Genomic DNA, 22,475 nt, shown 5'->3' with positions numbered 1-22,475 from the left:
AGGGAAAAGCTTACACAAATGACTGAGGGAGCACAATACTAGAAGGGGCTGGAAGGGGGCCCCAGAAGATGTGCTAGGTAGGTGGGCCTTGTTTGAACCCTGAGGGAAGTAGAGGGTGGAAAGGGTGGGGATGGGGCGGTTTGCTGTCTGGAAAGAGTCTGGACTGTGTGACCATGAGCAGCTACCTTCTTTCTTGGAGCTTCTCTTACCTAATTCCCCAAGGCTGGAACGGATGAGCTCAGAGCCCCTTCAGCTGTGGCATGATGGGGCAGGCCTTGCTGGAGAAGTTTGAAATGAGACACCTGTAAACCTATAATTGACTCCTCCATCTTGGTCAGGTCAGGGGCCTGCTCCATGACAGGCCTGGGCTAGGCTGCAGGTGCAGAGAGGGAAGACACCAGTCCTGAGTGCGATACTCATGGCTGAGCATCCTTCCAGTGGTAAGGTTATCTTGAACGAGCCCCTCCCTCTGTTGTGCAGCCAGTCTTGCAGCCCTTTGGCATCTTATCTGCTCTGTGGGAAGCATGGTATCTCAGCTTGATACCATGGCTTGATCCTCATTACTAACTGGAATGCAGTCCGTGACTGCTACCCCTTTCCACTTCTATCCCAGTCACTCACCTATAGGTCTCTGGATAGACACTGGGAAAGGTGAGGGAAGGGACTTATCTTCCTATCTGCTCTTCTGGAGGGCCTGGTATGTCACATTCTGGAGAGGGAGTAGGGAGGGACCCAGGAATGAGGAAACCAGGGCCCCTGCGGACTAATGGGGATCCACACTTGAAAGCAAACAAATAATCTTGAATGATTCAACAGCAAAAGGCATGACTAATTTATTTTGGTTAGGGCATCTAGGAAGGCTCCTTGGAGGAGGTGGCAAGACTGTTCAAACATTATAAACATGAAGGAAAATGCTAAGCTGGCCAGCAGAGAGAACAACTGATCCTAGCAACTTAAGGATATTTGGGGGAAGGACATAAGGGATGTGGAGAGGCTCAGTTCTACCTGCAAAGTGTTTCCTCTGAAGGTAGAGGCAGCTGTCAGAGTCCCAGGTTGGGAATGTGCCTGGGCAACAGCAGCAATCCAGGGACCACTCTTCAGAGCCCAACTTAGGGAGCTTCACCAGTCAATGCAGAAATCCTGGCAAGCTCAGTGATCCCCAACCTCTGAGGGCCTGGTGCGGCAGGGAGGGCCTATGTTATCTTAGGAGGCCCAGTTGGGGGCCAGGTGCAGAAACACCCTCTGTTGGTGATTGTGGCTCTGAATTCCTGGGAGGAACATGGAAGAATGTGGTGGGGGCAGTTCTTTGTGGGTCCTGGAGGGTCTGTTGGGTACAGGATTGGGGTCAGCAGAGTGGGTTCCCTGCTTTTCTGTGGGGCTGTGCCCCTCCAGAACCAGTACTGCCAGCCAGCCTCTCTTGTTGCCATCTCTGTTGCCCTGAGACCTGGGCCTTGCTGCGTCTGCACTGGGGTGATGGGAGTTTGGCTGTGTGGACTGTCCCTCTGCCTTCAGTGTCCCTGTGAGTCATGGGACTGGCATGGAAGCAGCTGTATGTGTAAGATTTGTCACCACATGGTTCCATTTTCCACCCTTTGCAGATGGTGCATGTTTAGTGGGTTACACTGAGTAGACCCCTGGCAGGCAGTGTGGGGAGGGGGCAGGAAGGCTATTTCCCAGCCCTGCTTCTTACCCCTGCAATTGTGGCACAAGTCACAGAAGCTCTCTGAGCCTCAGTCCTGTCTTTAAAATGGGATTATAGTAGGGGTAGGGTAGGGGTTGGTTCAGATGTCTTTAGGGAGTGATGAAACCTTGTAAAATTGATTGCGGTAGTGGTTGCACAGTTTTGTGCTTATACTAAAAACCCTTAAATTCTGAACTCTAAATGGGTGAATTGTATGGCACGTAAATCATATTTCAATGAGGTTGTTACATAAGTGCCTGGCCTAGAAAAAACCCGAGACAGGCATTGTTAGTGGTGATTATGGGAGAGAGCAGGGTGGTGGGAGGGTGGAGTCTCTTCACACTGGTGCAGACTAGCTGTGTGACTTTGAATAAGTTCTCAATTTCTCTGTGCATGGACTCCTCATCTCTAAGGATGGGAGAAGAACAGCTGTTTATAGGGTTGTTCAGAGGATTAGATAAGATAATATCAAAAAGTGCAGGGTCTAGCGTACATTGAAGCCTTAAAATAGAGATTATTTTAGTGACTATTAATTGTAATTTTTATTACATTTTAACAGTAATTCCTATAGTAGTTACAATTATTGTTAATAGTGAAAAATGCTACAAACATCGTGAGAGTCCCTGGTGTCGCAACGGTACGTAGATTATCAGTGTTCTCTGCTGTGAGTCCGAGGCCATCTCTGCTCCCCAGTTTAGCCAGATTCTGACTCCCCTCTGCTGTGGCAGCTTCTCTGCAGAGTGACTGAATGGTGCTTGCTGACCTTGTAAGGTCAGATGACAGCCATGCCAAGGTCAAAATGCTTGGTAGTGTGGAGATCCCAACTGGCCTGCAGTAACTCCAGATGCCATCTGGGACTGGGATGGGAGATACTGAGAGGTGCCTACTAGAGGATTCCATAAACAATCAGTGGGCCTCTTGCCCAGAGCTTGGCCCTTGAGTGGGTCCCAGGGATGCAGGGATAAAACTCAGCCCTCTCCCTGTACTCCAGAAACCCTCAGTTGAAAGAAGACTGATGCGCACAGCAGACAGTGGGAAACAACAGACCTCACTAAACTTCAGTGTTTTGTGGGAAAGCAAGGAGGCATAATGTGCTCAGTCAGTGGCCTGGAGGTAAGTACTGAGATGGAGGGGTGCTCAGTGAAGGCTTCCTATGGGAGGGGACATTTGGACAGGGTTTTAAAGCATTAATAGGAGTTGTTTAAGCCAAGAGATAGGCATTCTACATGGAAAGAAATCTTGTCTTTTGCAGGATTCAGGAAATGGCAAGTCACGCTGGCTCTCCATGGGAGAGGGGAGTGGTGAACATGTAGTTTGGAAACTCTGCCTCACCATGGAGCACAGACGTATCCTATCCCTGTGGCTGTAGGGAGACATGGGAGGTTGCTAAGCAGGAGTTACATTAGTTTGGGGAAGATGCTAATCTTCCCAGCTGCATGCTGGTGAAGCAGATTTGCCTGTGGCTCATTGTTGTCCTTATGCCAACACTGTCTTGTCCTAGGGGCTATACCTTTCTGGCTGGGGTGAGTATGGGCTGTCCTGACAACTTTTTGGGAAGCATCCCCTCTACCCCCTCCCTGCTGTCCACCCTACCCTGGGGATTGGAGTGTGAGGCTAGAGTTTCAGCAGGGCCCTCACCCAACCACCAGCTGGCCTATCCCTAACATCTTTGCCTGCAGGCCATTTGTCCTCACACGTCTTTGCTGAGAGCCTGGGAGGGGCAGGCAGTGTCGGGCCCCACATTGGTATAGGCATCACCTCCTTGCTGCACCTCTCCAGTCTCAATGGTGGCTCCTGTGTGCAGTTTACCCCACCCCAGCCAGGATAGTGTTCCAGCCTCACTTTCAGCCTCCCAGCCTTTGTTCATGCTGTCCACAGATCCACAGGTGCCTCTGCCAGAGGCATCCCCATCTCAACCACCTGACCTCAGAAATCAGGGACTTTCTGTCTTAAATTTTTGCATATTTCTGAGTACTGGGCTGGGCTCATGGTGCATGGGAGGTCCGATTTCAGATGCCTGCAGCAGCAGGGAGTAACTTGGGAAGGAGCAGCCGGCCAGGTATAGTAGCGGGAAGGGTGATTGTAGCAAACTGGAGAGGACATGCCTGTGTAAAGGGAATGCCAATCTGGCATCTCAGGTCTTTGAGTATTTTTTTTTTGTTGTTGTTGTTAAGATTTATTTATTGATGCACACAAGAACTGGGGTGTAGACCAGAGGTGTGGGGGGTGAGAGGATTTACCAGAGAGAGTGGGGAGCAGAACAGGTAGATTGACTGAAATACACTGCTGAAGAGAGCAGCGGGTTCTCCCCAAGAGAGGTCCGCTGTGCCAAGAGCGTTGCTCCCTAGCTGGCCTGGGATCAAACTCGTGCTGCAGTGGCTGGCAATAGCTTGATAGTGCTGTCTTTTACCCCTGCGCCACTGGGGAGGCCTCCTTTGAGTGTTTTTAGGAGAATCAGAGCTGTGGATTTTAAAATAGAGTGTTCTATTTTTTTTAGGACAATGTATGGACGCAATAGAGCAGGAATGTTAGGTGGAGGTTGTGGATTGCAGTAAGTACAAGAGATGAGAGTGGGAATACTTAGAACCAGATGGCTTGGGTTGCAATCCTAACCCTGCCTTTTGCATGCCTTATGGCCTTGGGCAATGATCACATCTCTGTTTTCTCATCTGTAAAGTGGGAATTATAATTGTAGTCACTTCATAGAGCTGTTATATCTGCAAAGGGCTTATGAGCACAGTACTTTATAGAGTTGGGTCTGAGTGGGTGGTGGTAGGAAAGAGGGGGAAGATGAGAGCTCTCCATTTGTCAGCTTGACATCCTATAGTGGTTTCTAAGCCTTCTGCTGGGCAGGCCTACCAGGTTTCAACCTCACCCAGGCCTCCCGGTTCTTTTCAGGTTGCAGTTTGCTTTCGCCCCACTTTGTATTCTTGCCTATAATCTTCCCACTGGTTCCTGAGATTGGTCACTTGTTCGTCCCTGTGACACCAGCATGGGTCCTGCCACAGGGCAGGCTGTTGGTGGGTGCTGGTGAGTTTGCTGGGGAAGGCATGTAGAGGGCTGGCTTTCAGAGGTGGCAGAAAGCTCATATTTGTGTCCCCCTCATCCCAGTTTGGTGAGGAGTTCCAGCGGCCTGGTCATTAGTTCATGGCTGAATTCTCCATCTGCCTCTAGGCCAGCCATGACAGATGTGACACTCGAACCCCTGTTTGCCCTCCTGCACCTGGCAGACATCACAGGTCAGCTGTGCATGCTGTGTGTCCTATGCGGTCACATCCTAAGATGGTGTGCGAGGTGAAACCCGGCTCTCTCCCTGCTCCCTGCACTCCGCTCACTAGCGAGCTTCTGTCTCTAGGACGCACACCCTCTCTGATGGGGAGACCTGGTTTATTGCATTTGCTATTCAGATGACCCATTTCTTTGAGAAACTTTGCATCCATTTTTTAGAATTTATGCTTGGAGACCAAAAAATTGTTTCTTAGGAGAGAAAGAGAACTTGTGACCCCATCTACTGTGAAGACCGCGGGTTTCAGGTGGAAGGTGACCTGCAGTCCTTTCTAGGGTGAGCGTGTCTTCTCGGCCGCTCCCTGACTGGGGGTGTGGGGTCTGGTGGCCGGAGGCAGGGGCAGCTCTGGGAGGTGGGAACACAGGATTTCTAGGCAGTGTGGGGAAACTGAGCATCTCCAATCCTTACCCACTGCTGAGGGACAAGCCAGCCGAGAACTGCGGAACTTAAACCAACAAATAAAGGGCCTTCTGGGAAGCAGTGGTTCCTCCGCAAGATCTAAGTGGCCTCAGTCACATGCCCAGAGAGCTGGGCTGGTGGCTACGTTCTCCTCGTGTGGATGTTCCTCCTCTGGTAGACAAGGCTGGCTTCTTTCATGGCAGCCTTAGAGTAGCACCCCAAGGGGGCAAAGCTGGAAGCATCTGATCTTGGTCTAAAATTAGACCCAAAGGTCTAATCTTGGAGGTTGTATAATGTTGCTTCACTGCATCCTATTTGGTCAGAGCAAGCCAGATTAGATTTCCTGAGAATGGGGCAATGGACTTCACCTATCAAAGGGGAGAGCGACAAAGTGGCATTGCAAATAGGGGTGCCTACAGGGCCTGGAGGGATTGTCGCAGCCATTTACAATTGTTTGTCCACCCTGACCCTACAGACTTGACCTTTCTGAGCTTTAATTTCCATATCTATGAAGTAGGTGTCCCTGCCTTCTAGTTTTGATGAAGTTCAAGTGCTGCCATAGAGTCTAGAACTATATGCTGTGGCTTTTATTATTATTGTTCTTGCTGTCTTGGAATGAAGGCAGAAACTGAGGCAGGATCCACAGGGGGATGGCTTCCAGAGCCAGGTTGTCCATGCTGGTGCTCTTCTCGCTTCACAGAAGGCCCATCCTGTCTGGACCTCTGTCTGAGGACTTCCAGGATCTGGGTCCTGGGTGGTTTTCCAGTCCTCTCAACCGTCTGATGTTTCAGAGTTTCGCCTACCACGGCTGTGCCTCACTGTCTGCCCTGGATTAATAACTTATTTATGATATAGAACAAAAGTCAGACATCACCTCACTGCTCTTCCTTCCGAGCAGAGCCTCCCATTCCAGCCACCACAGGTCGGGGGGCTGATTTTATTTTTCTTCTGGCATCGTCAGGCTGACTGGAGGGAGGGCGGGCTGTGGGATGTTCTGTGGCCTGCTCTTGCCTTCCAGCTGCCTCCCAGCCTCAGAGTGGTAGGGCCTGGAGTGGGCTTCCGGTGGTTGAGCACTCAGGGAATTCCCACATTCCTTCAACACCGTAGTAGGACAGTCCCTAGTCATCTGCCAGGCCCAGCATTCCATTTTCAGTATGCAGGCCTTGCCCTACCTTCAATGCCTTAAGAAACAATATTAGCAATAGTGATATTTACAGATTGGTTCATTTTGAGGCACTCCCTGTCAGCACAAATCATCCTTGCCTTAGAAAAACCTGCCTTATGAAAAACCCTGTCTTTGGCCTGACTTGTGGACAGCTGCAACTGCGAGAGGCTTTGGGGGCTCCTCAGTCCCTTCTTCACTTTCCAGATGAAGAAGCTGGGACTCAGAGAAGGAAGAGACTCACCCAGGCTCATATAGAAGGCAGCTGTCTGGGTCACTGGAGATTGGGCCCTTGACTTCCATATCAGGTCTCCCCACTCAGCCCACCACATGGCCTCTCCTGGGTCAGTGGAAAAGGATTCAGCAAATTTCAAGTGACATCAGTGATGCTGTGGGCTCTGTCAACTCCTGCAATGTCATGGTCCTCCCTAAAACTGAGATGCCAACTGAGAATAAGCAAATGTCAGTGGCCCAGTGGGCAGAATTGAAGCACAAACAGACTGTTCTGGGTGTTTCTTATCCTAAGTCATCATAGCCTCTGTTTTATCACTTTCAAAGTAATGGGGGCAGTACTGTTATATGTATACTTGTCATGGAACAGTAGAAACCCTTAGGTCTCATTTTCTTTGACTTTAAGTAACACAGTTAAGGGGGCTGTAGAATGGGTTCCTTTTAGAGAAACATTGGAAGGTAGGAGCGTTTGCCAGAAGCTGGCTGCTTCAAGCTCTTTGTCAGCCTTTGTTTTTAAGTCAAACAATTATTTAAACCTTTGATCTATTCAGAAAGTGCTGTAACACCTCCACCACCTCTACCTCCAAGTCATCCCTCCCTATCGTTGAATTTTCACCCATGAAGCCCTGGCCCATACTCTGAATTAGCTGCTTCAGCCCTAATTACTCAGCAGGCTGCTGGCCTGGGTGCGTTGAGCACTGGATACTTTGTCACCTCATCATTCACAGTCCAGGATGGGAGACTTGAGGTAACACATACCAACCCCTAAGCCACAGCCACATTTTGTGGGAAAGCAGATCTCTCATGGAGGGCAGTGTGCCCGAGGGAGCTCATGCTGGAGGCTTGGCCTCAAGAATGTTTATTTAGGTGGTTTCCTTCTGAAGTTGACCCCATGGTGTGGAATCAGAACTGGTACTCTGGAGCTCACATTTAGAAGAGGGACAGGCAGACATATCGGATAGGCACCTGCCAAGAGTCACCAGAAGCAGAGTGGGAGCCATGGTGGTGTGACATTTGAGATGGGCTGGAAGGGTATTCCTGGCAGGACAAAGTCATGGAGGCTGTGTGAACATGTGTGGGTCTTGATGCAGAGTAGATCCCACATGCTGACAGTGGGAGATTTTTGTTGCCAATAATCCCCAAAGGGAAACAAACACAACTTAATGATAACAAGTATTGGGGTGGTGCAGGCCTTCCTCTTTCTCCCTGGTGATGGTGGTGGCTTCCTTAACTCCCTGCTTCCTTAACTTCCTTAACACCCTGCTCCCATCTGCTGCCTGTTCACCAATATCAGCGAGAGCAGTGCAGGCACGTCCAGCCCTCACATGATACCCCCTGGGGAGGAGCCCAGCAGGCCCTAGGTACTGCTTCCCTGGGCCTCCTCTGCACCCTGAGACGCTCTCTGGGCTCCTCCTGACTGCACTCCTAGAGGGGAACACTGCTTTCCAATCCTGCCAGCCTGTATCTCCTCTCCCTCTGGCTTTTGCTCATAGTTCCCCATCTGAGGGGTATCTGCCTTGACTCCCATACTTAAAATTTTGACTCCAGTTCTCTCTGTGGCTTCATTTTTCTCCATGGCTGTTTTCATTTGGTCTGCCTTATTTTTATTGATTGATTGCCTGCCTCACCCCTTGGTAGAGTGTTAGCTCCAGGTATGGAGCTGTCTCTAGCACCCAGTCGTTAACTGATGGATGAATGAATGAGTAGATGATTACTTTTGCAAACAGAGGTTCAGGAAGAATAAAATTGCAGAGATGTATGTGAACATGTAGAGTGAATCAGGAACCAGTAAAGGGCCTGAGACAAGCTGTGGTGAAGTGTCAGGGTTCCAAGAGGGCTGGAAACATGTGACAGTGCCAGGCACCCGAGGTGAGAGCTGGCCTGACACAGGAGTTCAGTGTCCAGGTCACTCCTTTTCATCCTTCTGTGCTTGGTGATAAACATTTTACATGCATGAGTTTTTACGGGAGGGTGGATTTGAAACCAGGTCAGCATCCCTCCGGGCCAGGCTGACGGACAGATGGAGGGAAGGTCTGGCTGGGAAAAGTGACCCACTGGGTGCCAGCCCTCAATGTGGGAGGGCCTGGCTGCCTGGAGCTGCCCCCTGTGAGCTGACTTGCTTCTGAGCCACAGGATTTTGACAGCAAGGCCTCCATGCAGGGAGCCACTTCTCAGCATAGGGGCTGGCAGCCACACCACCTCCTGGCATTTGAGGGCTCCTTCCTGTCTCCTGAAACTGCCACCACTGCTGTGGCTCAGGGACCAGGAGGGGGCTGGGCGCAGTTCCAGGTCTCAAGCTTGGTGGGCTGTGGTGGTGGGAAGAGAGGGGGAAACCTTGGAGTCACATGGCTCCTGGGCATAGGCTGTGGAAACTGGAAGTGGCTTCCAGCCTGGCAGGGTCTGCCCTTGATTTTGGCTGGGCACAATGTGGGATTCGGAGCAGAAGGGGAATATTTGAGCACCTGAGGTCCCCTGTCCCTGGCGTATGTGTGGGGGAGGTGTCATAATAAACAAGCACCCTTCCTTTATGAACACTTACCAGACATTTGAAGAGCTGAGCAACATTGTTCTCTACCCAACTGGAGAACAGAGCCAGTCATCGCCTTCATCATCCTCATCATCAGCCTCATCATAGTTGCTACTAATTGTCCTCACCCTCTGTGCTGTGGACTTGCCAGCTGGGTGGCTGTGCCATAATTGACTTGCCACTGGCTGCCCTGGACATCACAGCCCCTCTACCCACCTCCTGCTCCCCAATTCCACTCAGGGCAATTTTGGTAAATCACTCTTCACTCCAAGAGAAGATGATTAGGGTGCATGACAGACCCTAAAGCACAATTTGTGTGTGGTCCTTGTGATCCTTGGTCTCACTCAGCCCAGAGAGATGCTTACACTCATAAGAGGTGAGCAGTGACCCTGTCTGGACCAACCCTGACCCCCTCGATCAGGATACGCACCCCTGTGCTCTCATTCCCTCTCTGTCTTCCTTGCCCACTTCCTGCACTGTGTCAGGCTAATTCTGGTTGAATACTCCAGGGCTGCTGCTGCTGTTTTAATCTGATCATCACTTAAACATCCCATTTTGTACCACTCCATTGTGTGGACACTTCCAGAGTTTGGATCCCAGCCCTGGTTGCACCTTCAAATAAGCTGGGCAGCTTTGAAAAAATACTGATGTCTGAGCCCTACGCACAGAGAGATGATCCTCTAGTTGGGTATGGTGTGGACATCAGTAGTTACACAAATTTGCCAGGGGATTCTGATGCACCTCTCAGGTAAGACCTATTGCTGTAGCCTCCTGGAAATGTGTATTGTGTATGGTGGAAAATTTAGGGGCAGGTCGTAAGGAATCAGGAGAGCCAGGCCAAAGGAAGGAGGGGACAAGGCCACCAGCCTGCTGTGGGGCAGGCCTCACGAGAAGTATTTCCCCTTCAGCATTTCATTCCATCTTTCCAGCAGCCCTGTGGCTTCAGATGTGGAAACTTCAGATGAGGCTTGGAGAGGCCTTGTGGGGAGGGGCTGGACCAGGATGGAGCCCCAGGTATTCTATTCCCAAGCACAGCCTTTCACCCCATAGCAGGGAGTCTGGATAACAGAAAGGGAGGGTTCTTTTTTTTTCTTTTTTAAAAAAAGCTTTATTTAAAAATAGGCCATAATGTTACTTGCTCATTGTGATAGGCAGATAATCTATGTAGAGTCAACTTTTTAAAATTTAATTTAATTTTGGGCCTCCCTAGTGTCGCAGCGGTTGAGCGCTGGGTTGCGAAGCTGCCCGCAGCCTCTGCAGCACCGGTTCGATCCCCAGCTGCTCGCCAGCCACCAGAGGAGGGTCCCACATGGCGCGCAGACCTCTCCTGCCGCCCACTGCTCCCCTCAGCAGTGTACTTCGGTCCTTCTGCCTGCTCTGCTCCCTGCTCTGGCTCTGGTGAATTCTCTCACCCTCCCGCGCTTCTGACTGTACCCAGTGCTTGTATAAATAAATAAAATTAAATTAAATTTTATTTATTTATTTATTTAAGATTTAAATAAGAAGCGCGAGAGGGTGAGAGAATTCACCAGAGCCAGAGCAGGGAGCAGAGCAGGCAGAAGGACCGAAGTACACTGCTGAGGGGAGCAGCGGGCTGCAGGAGAGGTCTGCGCGCCATGTGGGACCCTCACCCGGTGGCCGGGGATCGAACCGGCGTCGCAGAAGCTGTGGGCAGCCTCGCAACCCAGCGCTCAACCGCTGCGCCACCGGGGAGGCCCTAAAGTCAGCTTTCTTTTCAGATAGGAGAAATATAGAAAGTGTAGAGATGGTGCCTGAAAGTTTAAAGAGGAAGGAATCGCCTACAATTCTGCTACCCAGAGACAGCTCCTTGGCACCAACCTTTTGTCTGTGCATGTTCTTTCTCACTTTTAAAAGTGCCCTGAACCAACCTCCTCTTCTTAGCCAGGGCTCTCCTACCAAGATGCCCAAATGCTGGTGTTTTTCCTCAGGGATGTCTTCCTGTTTACTGGCAGGGGATCTGGGCAGGTCAGAGCCAGGTCACAGCAGAGCTACTCTCTGCCCTGAACTCTGGCTCCCCACCTGAGCCATGGGGACTCCCATGCCCCCTTTGAATGATGATTGTGATGATCACGGCAGCAAACGTGTACTTACAGAGTCTTTGCTGCCAGCTCAGACCATTCCAGGTGCTCTAAGTATATTTTTCAGGGCAACCCCGCAAGACAGGTGCTTATAATCCTAAAGCAGAGGGGTGTTAAGCAGTGTGCCCAAGACTACAAGGCAGAGCCCACGGATTCTGGCTCTGGAGTCTCTGCGTTTACTCACCACACCCATCACATTGATTCGCCCTGAGAAGGATTCTTGCTACAAATGGAGTGGCCCCATAAGACATCAGTAGCCTTTTACTTCGTGTCTCCTGGGGTGTGGGACCCTCAGAGGTCACGATTTTGGGAAGTGGAGCTAAGTGACCATGCCAGACAGTGACCTCCAGTTGGTGGAATGTTTCTACTTCTGGATGTTTCTTCCTAGCCTGTGAGCTGTTCTGCAAGTTCTAATGCTGCCCAAGTAGGGCACAGTAGGGTGTGCCAGTTGAAGAAAAGCCTGGCAATTCTTGGCCCCATCCTTCAAGAACTCCTTCCTCTTGCTTGTCCCCAAGGCTGCAGGTCCGGGTGATTCAGTTTCCAGAATTTCCTTGGCTTGGCCCCAGGTCTTGGCAGCCCAGCCTCCAGCAGAGCTCCTGTAGCCTGGAGCTTCCACATCAGCTTTGAATTATATGAGATCTCAGTTTTGTAGGCTTCCATCCCAGCCGTGCTGACTCACGCTTCCGTGGTAGCAGGGAACCCGTGTGCCTCGTGCCTTAATGTCATCTCCGTGTGTGTCTGTTGTCTGCCTGCACATATGTTATCTCTGTGCATCATTTCTGGGTCCTCTTGGTGCATGTGTCTCATCTCCATGCGTGTCTTCCATTTTCCTGCATGCATGTCATTTTTACTGGCATACAATTCACATACCATACAATTCATCCATTTAAAATGTACAGTTCAGTGGATTTTTATTATATGTACAAAGTTGTATAATTATTGCCACATTCAATTTTAGAGTGTTTTAGCTATCTCAAAGAAAGCCTTGCATTCTTTAGCTATTACCCTCTTAATCTATTACCAACCCACTTTCTGTCTATAGATTTCCCTATTCTGGACTTCGGACGGAATCATATGTGTTTGTAATTTGTGTCTCACTTCATTTACTTAGCAGAATGTTTCCACAATTCACCCATTCCTTTTGTTGTGCCATTCCTTTTTGTTGTTGAGTAATATTCCATTGTATGGACGTACCACATTTGTTTATTCAGTCACTTTAATTAATATATGGGTTGTTTCCACTTTTTAGCTATTCTGAGTAATGTTGCAATGAATATTTGTGTACAAATGTCACTTCTCTTGGGTCTACATCATGGAATGAAATTGCTGGGTTACATGGTAATCCTATTTAATTGTTTGTAGAACTGCCGGACTGTTGTCCAAAGTGGCTGTATCATTTTATATACCCACCAGCAATGTGCAAGGGTTATAGTTTCTCCATAACCTTGTCAACACTTTCATTATCTGACTTTTTGGTTCTAACCATCCTAGTGGGTGTGAAGGAGTATCTTATTGTGGTTTTGATTTGTATTTTCTTTTTTTTTAAAGTTTCTTATTTTTATTGCATAAAAGAACTGAGGTGTAGGCCAGAGGTGTGGGGGGTGAGAGGTTTCACCAGAGACAGAGTGGGGAACAGAGCAGGCAGATTGACTGAAATTCACTGCTAAGGGGAGCAGCGGGCAAGACAGGTGAGGTCTGCTGTGCCACATGGGTTAGCTCCTTGGCCTGGGCTGGGCAGTGGTGATAGCACTGGGACTTAACCCCTAGGCCACCAGGGAGGTCCCTGATTTGCATTTTCTTAATGATGAATGGTGTGAAGCATCATTTCATGTGTTTATTGGTCACATGTTTATCTTGGAGAAATATTTACTGAGATCCTTTTCTTATTTTTGGATTGGATTGTTTGTTAATTATTGAATGAAGTGTTCTTTCTATATTAAAGATACAAGTTTCTTATCAGGAAAGCAGAGACTAATCTCGCATGTCTTTTCCCACCCATTCACCCATCAAGCCCAGACTACAGTAGACACTTCAGAGAGACATAAGGACATACTGAAGGAGGAAGAGTCCCAGCAGGAGTGGGGGTCCCAGGGACAGGGATGGGAGGGGATGGCCTCCTCATATTTGTCATGAATCAAAGTCAATAGCCCAGGTGACCCATCAAAGGGTCTATTCCTAAGGGGTATGTTGGGTGCACCTTTCAGTCCAATTGACTTCAAGAAACAAGAGAGTACCTCCCTGGTGGTGCAAGGGGTTAAGACGCAACCTATGAAGCTGTCCACAGCCACTGCAGCACAAGTTCCATCAAGCCAGGGAGCTGACCCACATGGTACAGCAGACTTCTCCTGACTCACCCATGCTCCCTTCAGCAGTGTATTTCAGTCAATCCGCCTGTTCTGTTTCCCACTCTGTCTCTGGTGAGTCCTCTCACTGCCCCCTCACACCTCTGGCTTGTACCCCAGTTCTTGTATGCATATATAAATATATCTTTAAAAAAAAAAAAGACACAGTTGTTTAAAAAAAAAAAAAAAAAGAAGGCTTGAAAAAAAACCAATCCTTGGCCCTATACCACCACTCAATTTGTGATTTGTAACAATTGGGAAAAATATAGTACCATTTTCAGAGATGGGGTGGGCAAGGGTGCTTTAAAGTTTGAGGTGCACAGTGGGGATCCGGGGTCACTATCACGGAGGCTGCTGGACAATTCTACATGGGATTCTGAGAGGGTTCTAGACTGGGGATGTAATTTTGGCGTTGTCTGCAAATACATGGTATTTATTTATTTTTTAATTAATTAATTAATAATTATTTTTTCAATTTTATATATTTTTTACATCATTTTTCATTTTTGCACAATGTATACATTTTCATCTTGGTTATAGTCCCCATACAATTCCCACCCCACCCCACCCCCCACCCCCGGTTTTGATCCTACTCCCTCCTCCTCCGCTGTAGTGTGTCTCTGGTCTATAGTTACTTGTTGATTTTGATTTTTACTTTATTATAATTAGTCTTTCTCCTTGTCCCTTATTTAGGTTTTCTAAATTCCTGCTATGAGTGAGACCATCTGGTATTTTTCTTTTTCTTTCTGGCTTATTTTACTGAGTATGATCCCTGCCAGCTTTATCCATGTTGCTGCAAATTGCATGAGTTTATCTTTTTTGATTGCTGAGTAATATTCCATTGTGTATATGTACCACATTTTCTTGATCCAGTCATCTATGGTATTTAAAGCCATGGAATCAAGGGGACATCCCCAAGGAACATGTGTTTGGCTGGAGGAGCTGAGTGAGACCAGGACAGAGAAGTGACTGCTAGTTCTGGCCACATGAAGTCACAGGTGCCCCTGATGAGAAGTTTCCAGGAAGTGGTGGCTCTGGAAGCCCCTGCGGAGTGGTAGGGGAGAAACCATAAGGCCCTCCCTGGAGGCAGGGAGTGTACACAACTCTTAGCTGTAGAGGGAAAAGGCCTGGGGCAGTTGTGCTGGGCAGGGCAGGGCAGGTGGAGTTTCACAGGCAGGAGATCCCTGTGTGTACTTGTGTGTGGACAGGAATGATCCAGGGAGAGGGAAGGCATGGTAGTACCAGCTAATTGCTGCAACTACATCCAAGAGGGTGTGAGAGGGGTGGTCCTGAGTGCAGGGTGGGACAGGAGGAGAGGGTGACCATGGCAATGGGAGTTCATAGGGCGGTGGGGATCAGGGGAGGTCCCTGAAAACAGGAGAGAGTGAGTGTGGGGTGATGTGGGAAGTTCAAGCCTTGGGGAGGCCTGAACTGCAGATGTAACAGGAGGTGCAGCAGTTGCCAGCCAGCAGCGTGCTCACGTGAGAGTTGTGGCTGCTGAGAGACCAGTGAGCCCACATGTACATTTTCTCCATCAGTGTGCAGGCATGGAGTTGGGGGCTAATGGGTTAAATAGGAAAGAGGCTTTTCTGGCAGGTAGGATGGAGGGGAAGTGGGGGAGAAAGTGGGGGAGAACTATTATGCAGCTAGAACTGTAAGTTCAAGGTGGTGAGAAGGAAAGTGAGGACTTGAAGGGGGGATTGACAGTGACCAAATGGTGGGGTCATGCCTCGGAGATCCTGATGAAGGTGAATAATGGCCAGAACAAGTGTACTAGGGTTAGGTGAGCAAGGCAGAAGTTGAGTTTTCTGAGACTGTAGCAAATTGTGGCAGGTGATATGGTTCGAGGAGGAAGCCAGGCTGGTAGTAGCTGGGCATAGAAGCAGGTTGCTGGGTTGGGGGTGAACCTGGTGGAAAGCGTTTGATTCCTGCTTGTGTGTATCACCCCAGCCTTCATGTGCTGGTTTTCTTCCCCTTCTCACTGTGGAACAGTTTCAATCTGAATTTTCTGGAAGTCCAGAACTCAACACAGCACACTGGACAGTAAAATCCTCCTAATGGGATTTCCAGAGTGAATTTGGCCCCAAGAAGGCACTCTCCTAGAGAGGTGACAGGGTGCTTGATTTGGAGGTAGCCTGCTCTGCTTCCTTCTCCTCTGGGAGGCCCCATACAGGCTGCCTTGGAAGGAAAAGAAAGAGGAGACCTGGCCTGCCCCTCAGCTAGCTCTGCTAGAACTGCCCTTGTGAAATGGGTCCCGCCTCTGGGCATTCCACAGAGGTTGGCAAATCTGAGGGCACAGGCAGGGGTCTTAGAATTCCCCCATTCCCAAAGGGTCTGCTGATGTCCTGTCAGGACCAAGCCACTGGCCCCTGCCCAGACCCCTGACCAGGCCCTTGCTCAGCCTGTGCTCCTGGCTCAGCACAGATGGAGCACCGCCTTTGTCTACACATGGACTTCTGCCCCGTTCGAGCTCACGGGGCCTTGGGGATCTCTTCCTGGGGCCTCCCTGGAGATCTCTTTGTGGACTTATCGTACCCTTGCCTCCAAATTTACATGCAAGTACATGCAATGGTAGAATGAACATGTTTCTGTATACACATGCACATATACATGTTTCTATATACGCATGCACAAATGTATACATATACATTTAAAATCAGGTGGCTTTCGTTATCTGCTGAAATATCTTGCCCTGATGATACACGGGGTGCTGAAAAAACGGCCACCTGAACTTACTCAGTTACGACCCATTGCAGGACACAAGGTGATTTCTAGGCCAGCACCCCCTCCCCAGTCACCACATGACCTTGCCTTCTCCATGTACCCTGGAGTTGCAGCCTGGACTTGGGGGCTTCCCCTGAGTGCAAGCAGGACTGGATCACCTCAGTCAGCATGGCCTGAAAGCCTCTGGGTGAAGACACAGCAGAAAGCATCAACTTCACAACCAAAATGATGTCACAGCCATTTTGGAAAATTCAAACAAGTTTCCCCCTCACGCCCATCATCCACAAGTCTCCCAGGAAAGGCACCTCAGAAGCAGTTGATCAAAGGGCCTAAAATATACCCAAGGGTGGCAGACCTGCTGGGGGGCAGTCTACATTCTGAGAAATTCCTGAGTGCCCATAGAACATGTGACTCTGCTGGGTGTTAGCAGCTGTTTGTTGTTTTTATTGCATGAAGAACCTTCTTAGTATGGATTTTCCTGTTTCCCAAAGAAGAAGGTATAGGTAAGAACAGATATGACTGACATTTATTCTCCAACAACTTATTTTCCCCCTTTTCTTGACTTTTCATATAGAAATTTGATTCGATTTTAGTGCTTGAAAATTAACCACCACTTTTCAGAAATATAAACATCTCATAAATTGAAAGACGGGAGTAATTTGGTGAGAAGGCGCAGAGCCAGAAAGTTCCCGTTGCCAGCCTGTCTGCCCTGTGTGGTGCCTGGTTTCCTGGCCAGGGCAGAGCTGGTGGGGAGCAGGGCCAAATTGCTCCTGGTGCAGACAGGAAAACTGAGGGCCTGGGGGAGGGGCTGCCCCAGCAGGCCTCCTGATCTGGTCGCTGAGCCTCGCTTCCCAGGTCTTGCTCAGGAGGGAGGTCTCAGAGGCTGGGGGCACACAGGCCTGACAAGAACTGCCTGTCAAGACCAGGACACGATGCATGAAAAGGATGAGGAAGGTCACTGGGAAGGATCTGTCCTTGACCCCTGGGGGTTGAAGAGACCCATAGTTCCAGAGAGGTTTGAGAGTTATTTCTCAGATTGCCTATTACGGCGCTTGCTATTAGCCTTAAACAACTAGCTAGGTGGGAAAGAGGCTTCTGTGACTCTCCCCTGGGGAAAGACCTGTGGGTGGGCATGGGGGCTGGAGCAGACCTAGGATCTTCAGAGGAAAGCTGAGGGTATCCGAGGATGTGTGTGGGGCAGGAATTCTTTCAGATTGCTTGGAGGGCACCTGTGGGGAGAGAGGGGTCTGCTTCTTTTGGGGCAGAAGAGTCTCCTCTGTTCTCATCTCCATGGTGGGAGGTGGACTGACTTCCATAGACCAGTCAGGCCAGCCCAGAGGCCGGGAGTTTGTTGATGGGACTATGAAAGGACAGTTTCCTTGCTTGAAGTGACCGCCAAGGCACAAGCAGGACCTGAGATAATAGAGCGTAATGGTTATGAGCTACACAAAACTGGACTCTTGTTCTAGTGCTGTCCCTTGCTGGGTGACTTTGGGTAAGTTACTTAACCATTCTGAGTTTCTTTCCCCTCCCATGAAATGGATCTAATTTTTGTGCCTACCTTGTAGAGTTGTTGTGAAAAGAAATAAGTTATGAAAATATAAATGGAAGATAGTGTTATTGATATAGGGGATGCTGAGACTGTTTATAAAGGGTAGAATGTAAGGGAGTGTGTTTTGCTCTGTGAAGCACTGAGTGTCCCTATACAGAATAGGTTATATCTTCAGGGAGGGAGCTCTCTGTCACTAGGGGTAACCAAGCAAAAGCAAGAGATCCCATAACTGGGGATGTTGTGGAGGTACTGAAGTCTCAGACTGGAGTGGGCAAAGTGATCTTGGGAGGAGGGGTTGGCTTGCCCTTGGATAGTGAAGCAGGGAATGCCAGATTTTGCAGTATTCTGTATGCAGTTGGTTAACCAAGGCCCGGAAGGGGAGAGCTTGGTGGGGTGTCTTGGTGTGGGGGTGGCTGAGTGAAGTCTTCTGCCTCCCATTCTGGAAAATTCTCCCTGCCAGACTGCTTCCAGAGCTGTGATAGGCAGAGGTAATGCAAGCTACTACTCTCTGCGAGTTTGGGTTTGACCTGCATAAGGTACAGACCTTCTGACTTGTGCTGTGTGGGCCTCCTGCCTTGCTTAGTTCATGGGGGCTTGAATAGGGCAGGAATATTCCCCCCAGGTATCAGATAGCTTTGCAGAAAGAGGGATGGGATGCAATAGGGTGGGGTAGGGTGGGATAAGATAGAGTGGGCTGGGCGGGGCATGGGGTTTGGCTGAGAAATTGTTCATAAATTCTTTTGACCTCAGGGTTTCAGTGATTTTGGGAGAATTCCCTCGGCCCAGAAACTGGCATCTGGCCCTCTGGTCCCTTGTGTCCTTCAGGGGATTCTTCAGGACTACAGTGATAAGGGTCCTTTGTTTTAGCATCAGTTGTTGATTCCAGCTGTGACCATGAGTCTGAATGCCTCCTCAGACCCACACTGCCCTCTCACCATGATTCCACACCCCTGCCTACACCCTACCTGGTGGGCCCTTAACATCTCAAATGGGTCTCCTTAGCATCCTAAGAGTTTCTCCTTTCTTCCCATGCATTTAGCACCCTTCCTCTGGCCACGGGCTCTGGCAGGGACTGCCGGTTCCAGAGTGACCAAGAGACTCAACCAGACCAAGTGCAACCCTGCCTTGGGCTCCTGCAGATGAAACAAAGTTTCCCTTGGTCCCCTTGAGGCAGGGTGGCAGTGTGCCTATAGGAACAGGGTGACGAGAATGAAACTGAGGCAGAGGTTGTCCAGGGGCTAGGCAAGGAGGGAGCTGAGGGCATTGGGTCCCTCAGGTCAGTGTCTGTCTCGGCCATGGTTTGTCATGGGGCCAATGCACTCCCCTTTCGGCCAAGTGGGTTCAACTTGAATTTCTGCATCTTGCAACAGAGAGGCTGATGGACCCCTGTGCATCAGGTGTGCCCATCATAGCTCCAAGCATATCTGGCCCCTTTGCTCTCTGTGCACCCCACCCCCCTTTCCAGGGGATGAGCAACTCAGCCAAACACTGGGCCTTATTTATCTGATTCTCCCTGCCCTGGGCACGCAGCAGATGCAAAAGTAAAAGAGTGGAAGTGCTTTGGCTGAATGAGTGTGTGCTGAAGAAGGTTTGACATGGACATTTTAATAAGAAGGCCAGAACTTTCACAGACAATTCACTATCACCTGATAAAAGGGCTACCTTGGGAAAGCCCAAACTTATTCCAGCAACGCTGCTATTTTTCCCTAGGACAGTGCTTGACCTCTTGATTGGGTCTGCGCAGGCATGGAAGGAAGTCTCTCATGGTTTTCTTCCAAAATGGTGTTTGATCATCAGAGGTAGCAGGGACAGACATAAGGAAGATGGGCCGGTGCCAGGACTTGCGTGTGTCCTCAGTCCCTAAGAAGCAATCACAAAAAAGGTTGAGGTGGCAACAGAAATAAAATTGAGTTGCATAAAGCAACTGCTGGAAAGAGGCAGCTCATATTCCAACCAAGAAAGTCCAGTAGATTTATAAAAATGTCTTTCTTTCACTGCTTTGTATTTGCAGCTGCGTTTTCAGTGCCTGGTATGCAGTAGGCCCTCAATAGATAATTGTTGAATGAGTGAAGGGATACAGCAGATATGTTTATTAAGTATCACCTACTATTTTCCAGGCACAGGGCAGCTAGGCTGGTCTTAGGACTTTATGGAGCTGACATGGGGTAGGAGCATGTGTGGCTCCACATAGATTCACGCACACCTAGCTGTGTGTTTCCTTGGCCCCTGTGATTATTGCTAATAACATGTTTGCTGGGAGTTGCCAGGTTGTAGTTTTATATTTTCATTTTCAAGACCAACACCTGATTTATTTTAAGGGAATATTTTGAGGCAAAAAATTAGATTAAGATGAGAGCATGCACTCCTGGGGCCCCATCCTGGTTCCTTTATTGTCAGTGGACATTAGCTGCTCTCCGTGGCCTGCGCACACTGTGCTTTAAATCTGAAATAATAGCCCTTTGTGCTGGAGTGGGGGACCAGCACCCACCTTAGGATAATTATCCTACACGGATAGCCTTTTTCCCTCTCGTGGAGCAGAAAGCAGAGCCCTGGTGTGTGCGCTTATTCTTTGTGGTAGCAACTTTGCGCCCACTTTGTCCCCCTTTCAAGCACGGATCTTTCGTTTAATGAAATGTTACATGGAACCCCATGGGAGCACAACATGGTAAAAGTGGATCGTTTTATTTGAGATAGGCATGCACACCCTTGCTCAGCCTTCCTAACGTTCCCTCCCACATCTCTGCGGGGCTTCCGGCCCTGGAAGCAGAGCCTGCAGGTGGGTGTGGTCACACGTGCTTGCATGCACAGACGTCTGTTCACCTTCCACACCGTGTGTTCATGCCTCTTCTCCCTCGTCCTCTCTCCTCCTGCTCGCTGCGTCCTGGTCCAGGCGGGCCTCATCCGCACAGACAGCACCGACTACTTCATTGAGCCCCTAGAGCGGGGGCAGCAGGACAAGGAGGCCAGCGGGAGGACGCACGTGGTGTATCGCCGGGAAGTCGTCCAGCAGGAGTGGGCAGAGCCTCGTGGGGACCTTCACAATGAAGGTAGGCTGTGGCGGGGCTCCAAGTTCTACCTCTGTCCATACCTGGGGGTGCTTTTAGGTAACTTCTGACCTTAACCTCTCAATACCTGGCCTCAGTCTTCTCATGGTAAAATGGGATTGGGTCATGTAGCTCTTCAGGCCATTGGAGAAACCCTGCAGGTTTGGGGGCTACTCTAACTGGCTAGAGTTGGGGCCAGCCCTCTGAACTATGGTCCAGCGATCGCTGAGGGACTCAGCATTGCTTTGCCAGACTATTTCTGAACCAAGGGCGAAGGTAGAATAATTGCAGTTAACTCTTTCCCTAAAAACCACTCAACCCCCTAGGAGCCACAGGCAGGAAGTTCTCATGGTATTCACCGCACTCCGGTCAGCTTATGCCCAACGCCACTTTAAAAATCCTGTCTCCAAGAGGAGGCAAATTACTTGACATTTCTGAGTCTTATTTTCAAATCTTAAAGTGGGGCTGATTATTGTCTTCCGAGGTCATGGGTATTAGTGATGGTGTATATAAATATAAATGCGCACTATGTTTGATAGTGCATATAAAAATCCCAGCTTGGAGCTCGGCACCTGTGCCTGATCAATAGCTGCTCTTAATACAGCTTTGTTATTAGGGTAACTAAGACTTATTAGGGTGTCAGCCCCTGAAAGCAGGGGGCTTCCCTGCACCTGTGTGGTGAGCACAGAAGCCTGCACCCCTGTAAAATTCAGGACCCTGGTTGAGTGAATGAAGTTGTGGGTGTGATGTGTGCTGGTCCTGCACCCAGGCCAGCTTCTGAGTCCAACATAACTTTGTCACGAAGCCTCTTTAGTTAATAGGACATGAGAAGGCAATGGCTGGACCCTGGCCATGAGCAGATCACACCCTTGTACCCAGGCCCTGGCGGGGTTGAGCAAAGCATGAAAGAATGCCTGGAAACTGTTGTCCCCAGACAATGCCTCCTTTGAAGCCCCAGCTGCTCTCCCAGTGTGGCTCATAAGGGAATTCACAGCACCATGAGCTAAGCCGTGGGCTTTGCAGGCCTTGGCAGTGGGGGTGAAGCCAGAGGACTGGACAGAGCCTCCGAACGCCCTGGTGGATTTCAGAAGCAGGTTGGGGCAGGCACTGTTCTCCCCACCATGGCTAGGAAAAACAAGTCTCTTAGAGTTCCACTTATTTGAGGCCAGTTTTGCATCAAAAGACCATAAATTCTCCCTTTTTAGGAGAAAGTTTGGGAAGTCTCACTCCACTGCTCTGAGCTTCGAGCCAATTACGTCACCTGCCACCAAAGCCCTTGGCTGGGAGGCTGAGCCCGCTGAGCTTGTGGAGCTGGAACTCAGGCCCTGGGGAGTGTTGGTGAGACTCCCCCTCATCACCGCCTGCTAACTCCTATGGGTGACGCCCTGTCCTGGAACCCCTCTGTCCTTCCTTAGAAGAGGGGCAACA

General features: G+C 49.6%; 1 protein-coding gene across 2 annotated transcripts in view; it reads left to right on the top strand.

The window, feature by feature from the left end:
* Window positions 1–22,475, top strand: part of ADAMTS14 (ADAM metallopeptidase with thrombospondin type 1 motif 14) — a gene marked incomplete at both ends in the record, with an annotated part of 69,584 nt that overhangs the window by 5,564 nt on the left and 41,545 nt on the right. For both annotated transcript variants that reach the window (XM_084245674.1, XM_084245673.1), the window contains one exon: window positions 20,894–21,050. In XM_084245674.1, the coding sequence (XP_084101800.1) occupies window positions 20,894–21,050 (157 nt within the window). The remainder of the gene's footprint in view (window positions 1–20,893; window positions 21,051–22,475) is intronic.

The sequence above is a fragment of the Talpa europaea genome (genome assembly GCF_964194135.1).
Source record: "Talpa europaea genome assembly, chromosome: 10".
Classification (NCBI taxonomy): domain Eukaryota; kingdom Metazoa; phylum Chordata; class Mammalia; order Eulipotyphla; family Talpidae; genus Talpa; species Talpa europaea.
Note: the sequence above shows the minus strand (reverse complement) of the source record. Positions and strands in the feature narration are given on the sequence as shown.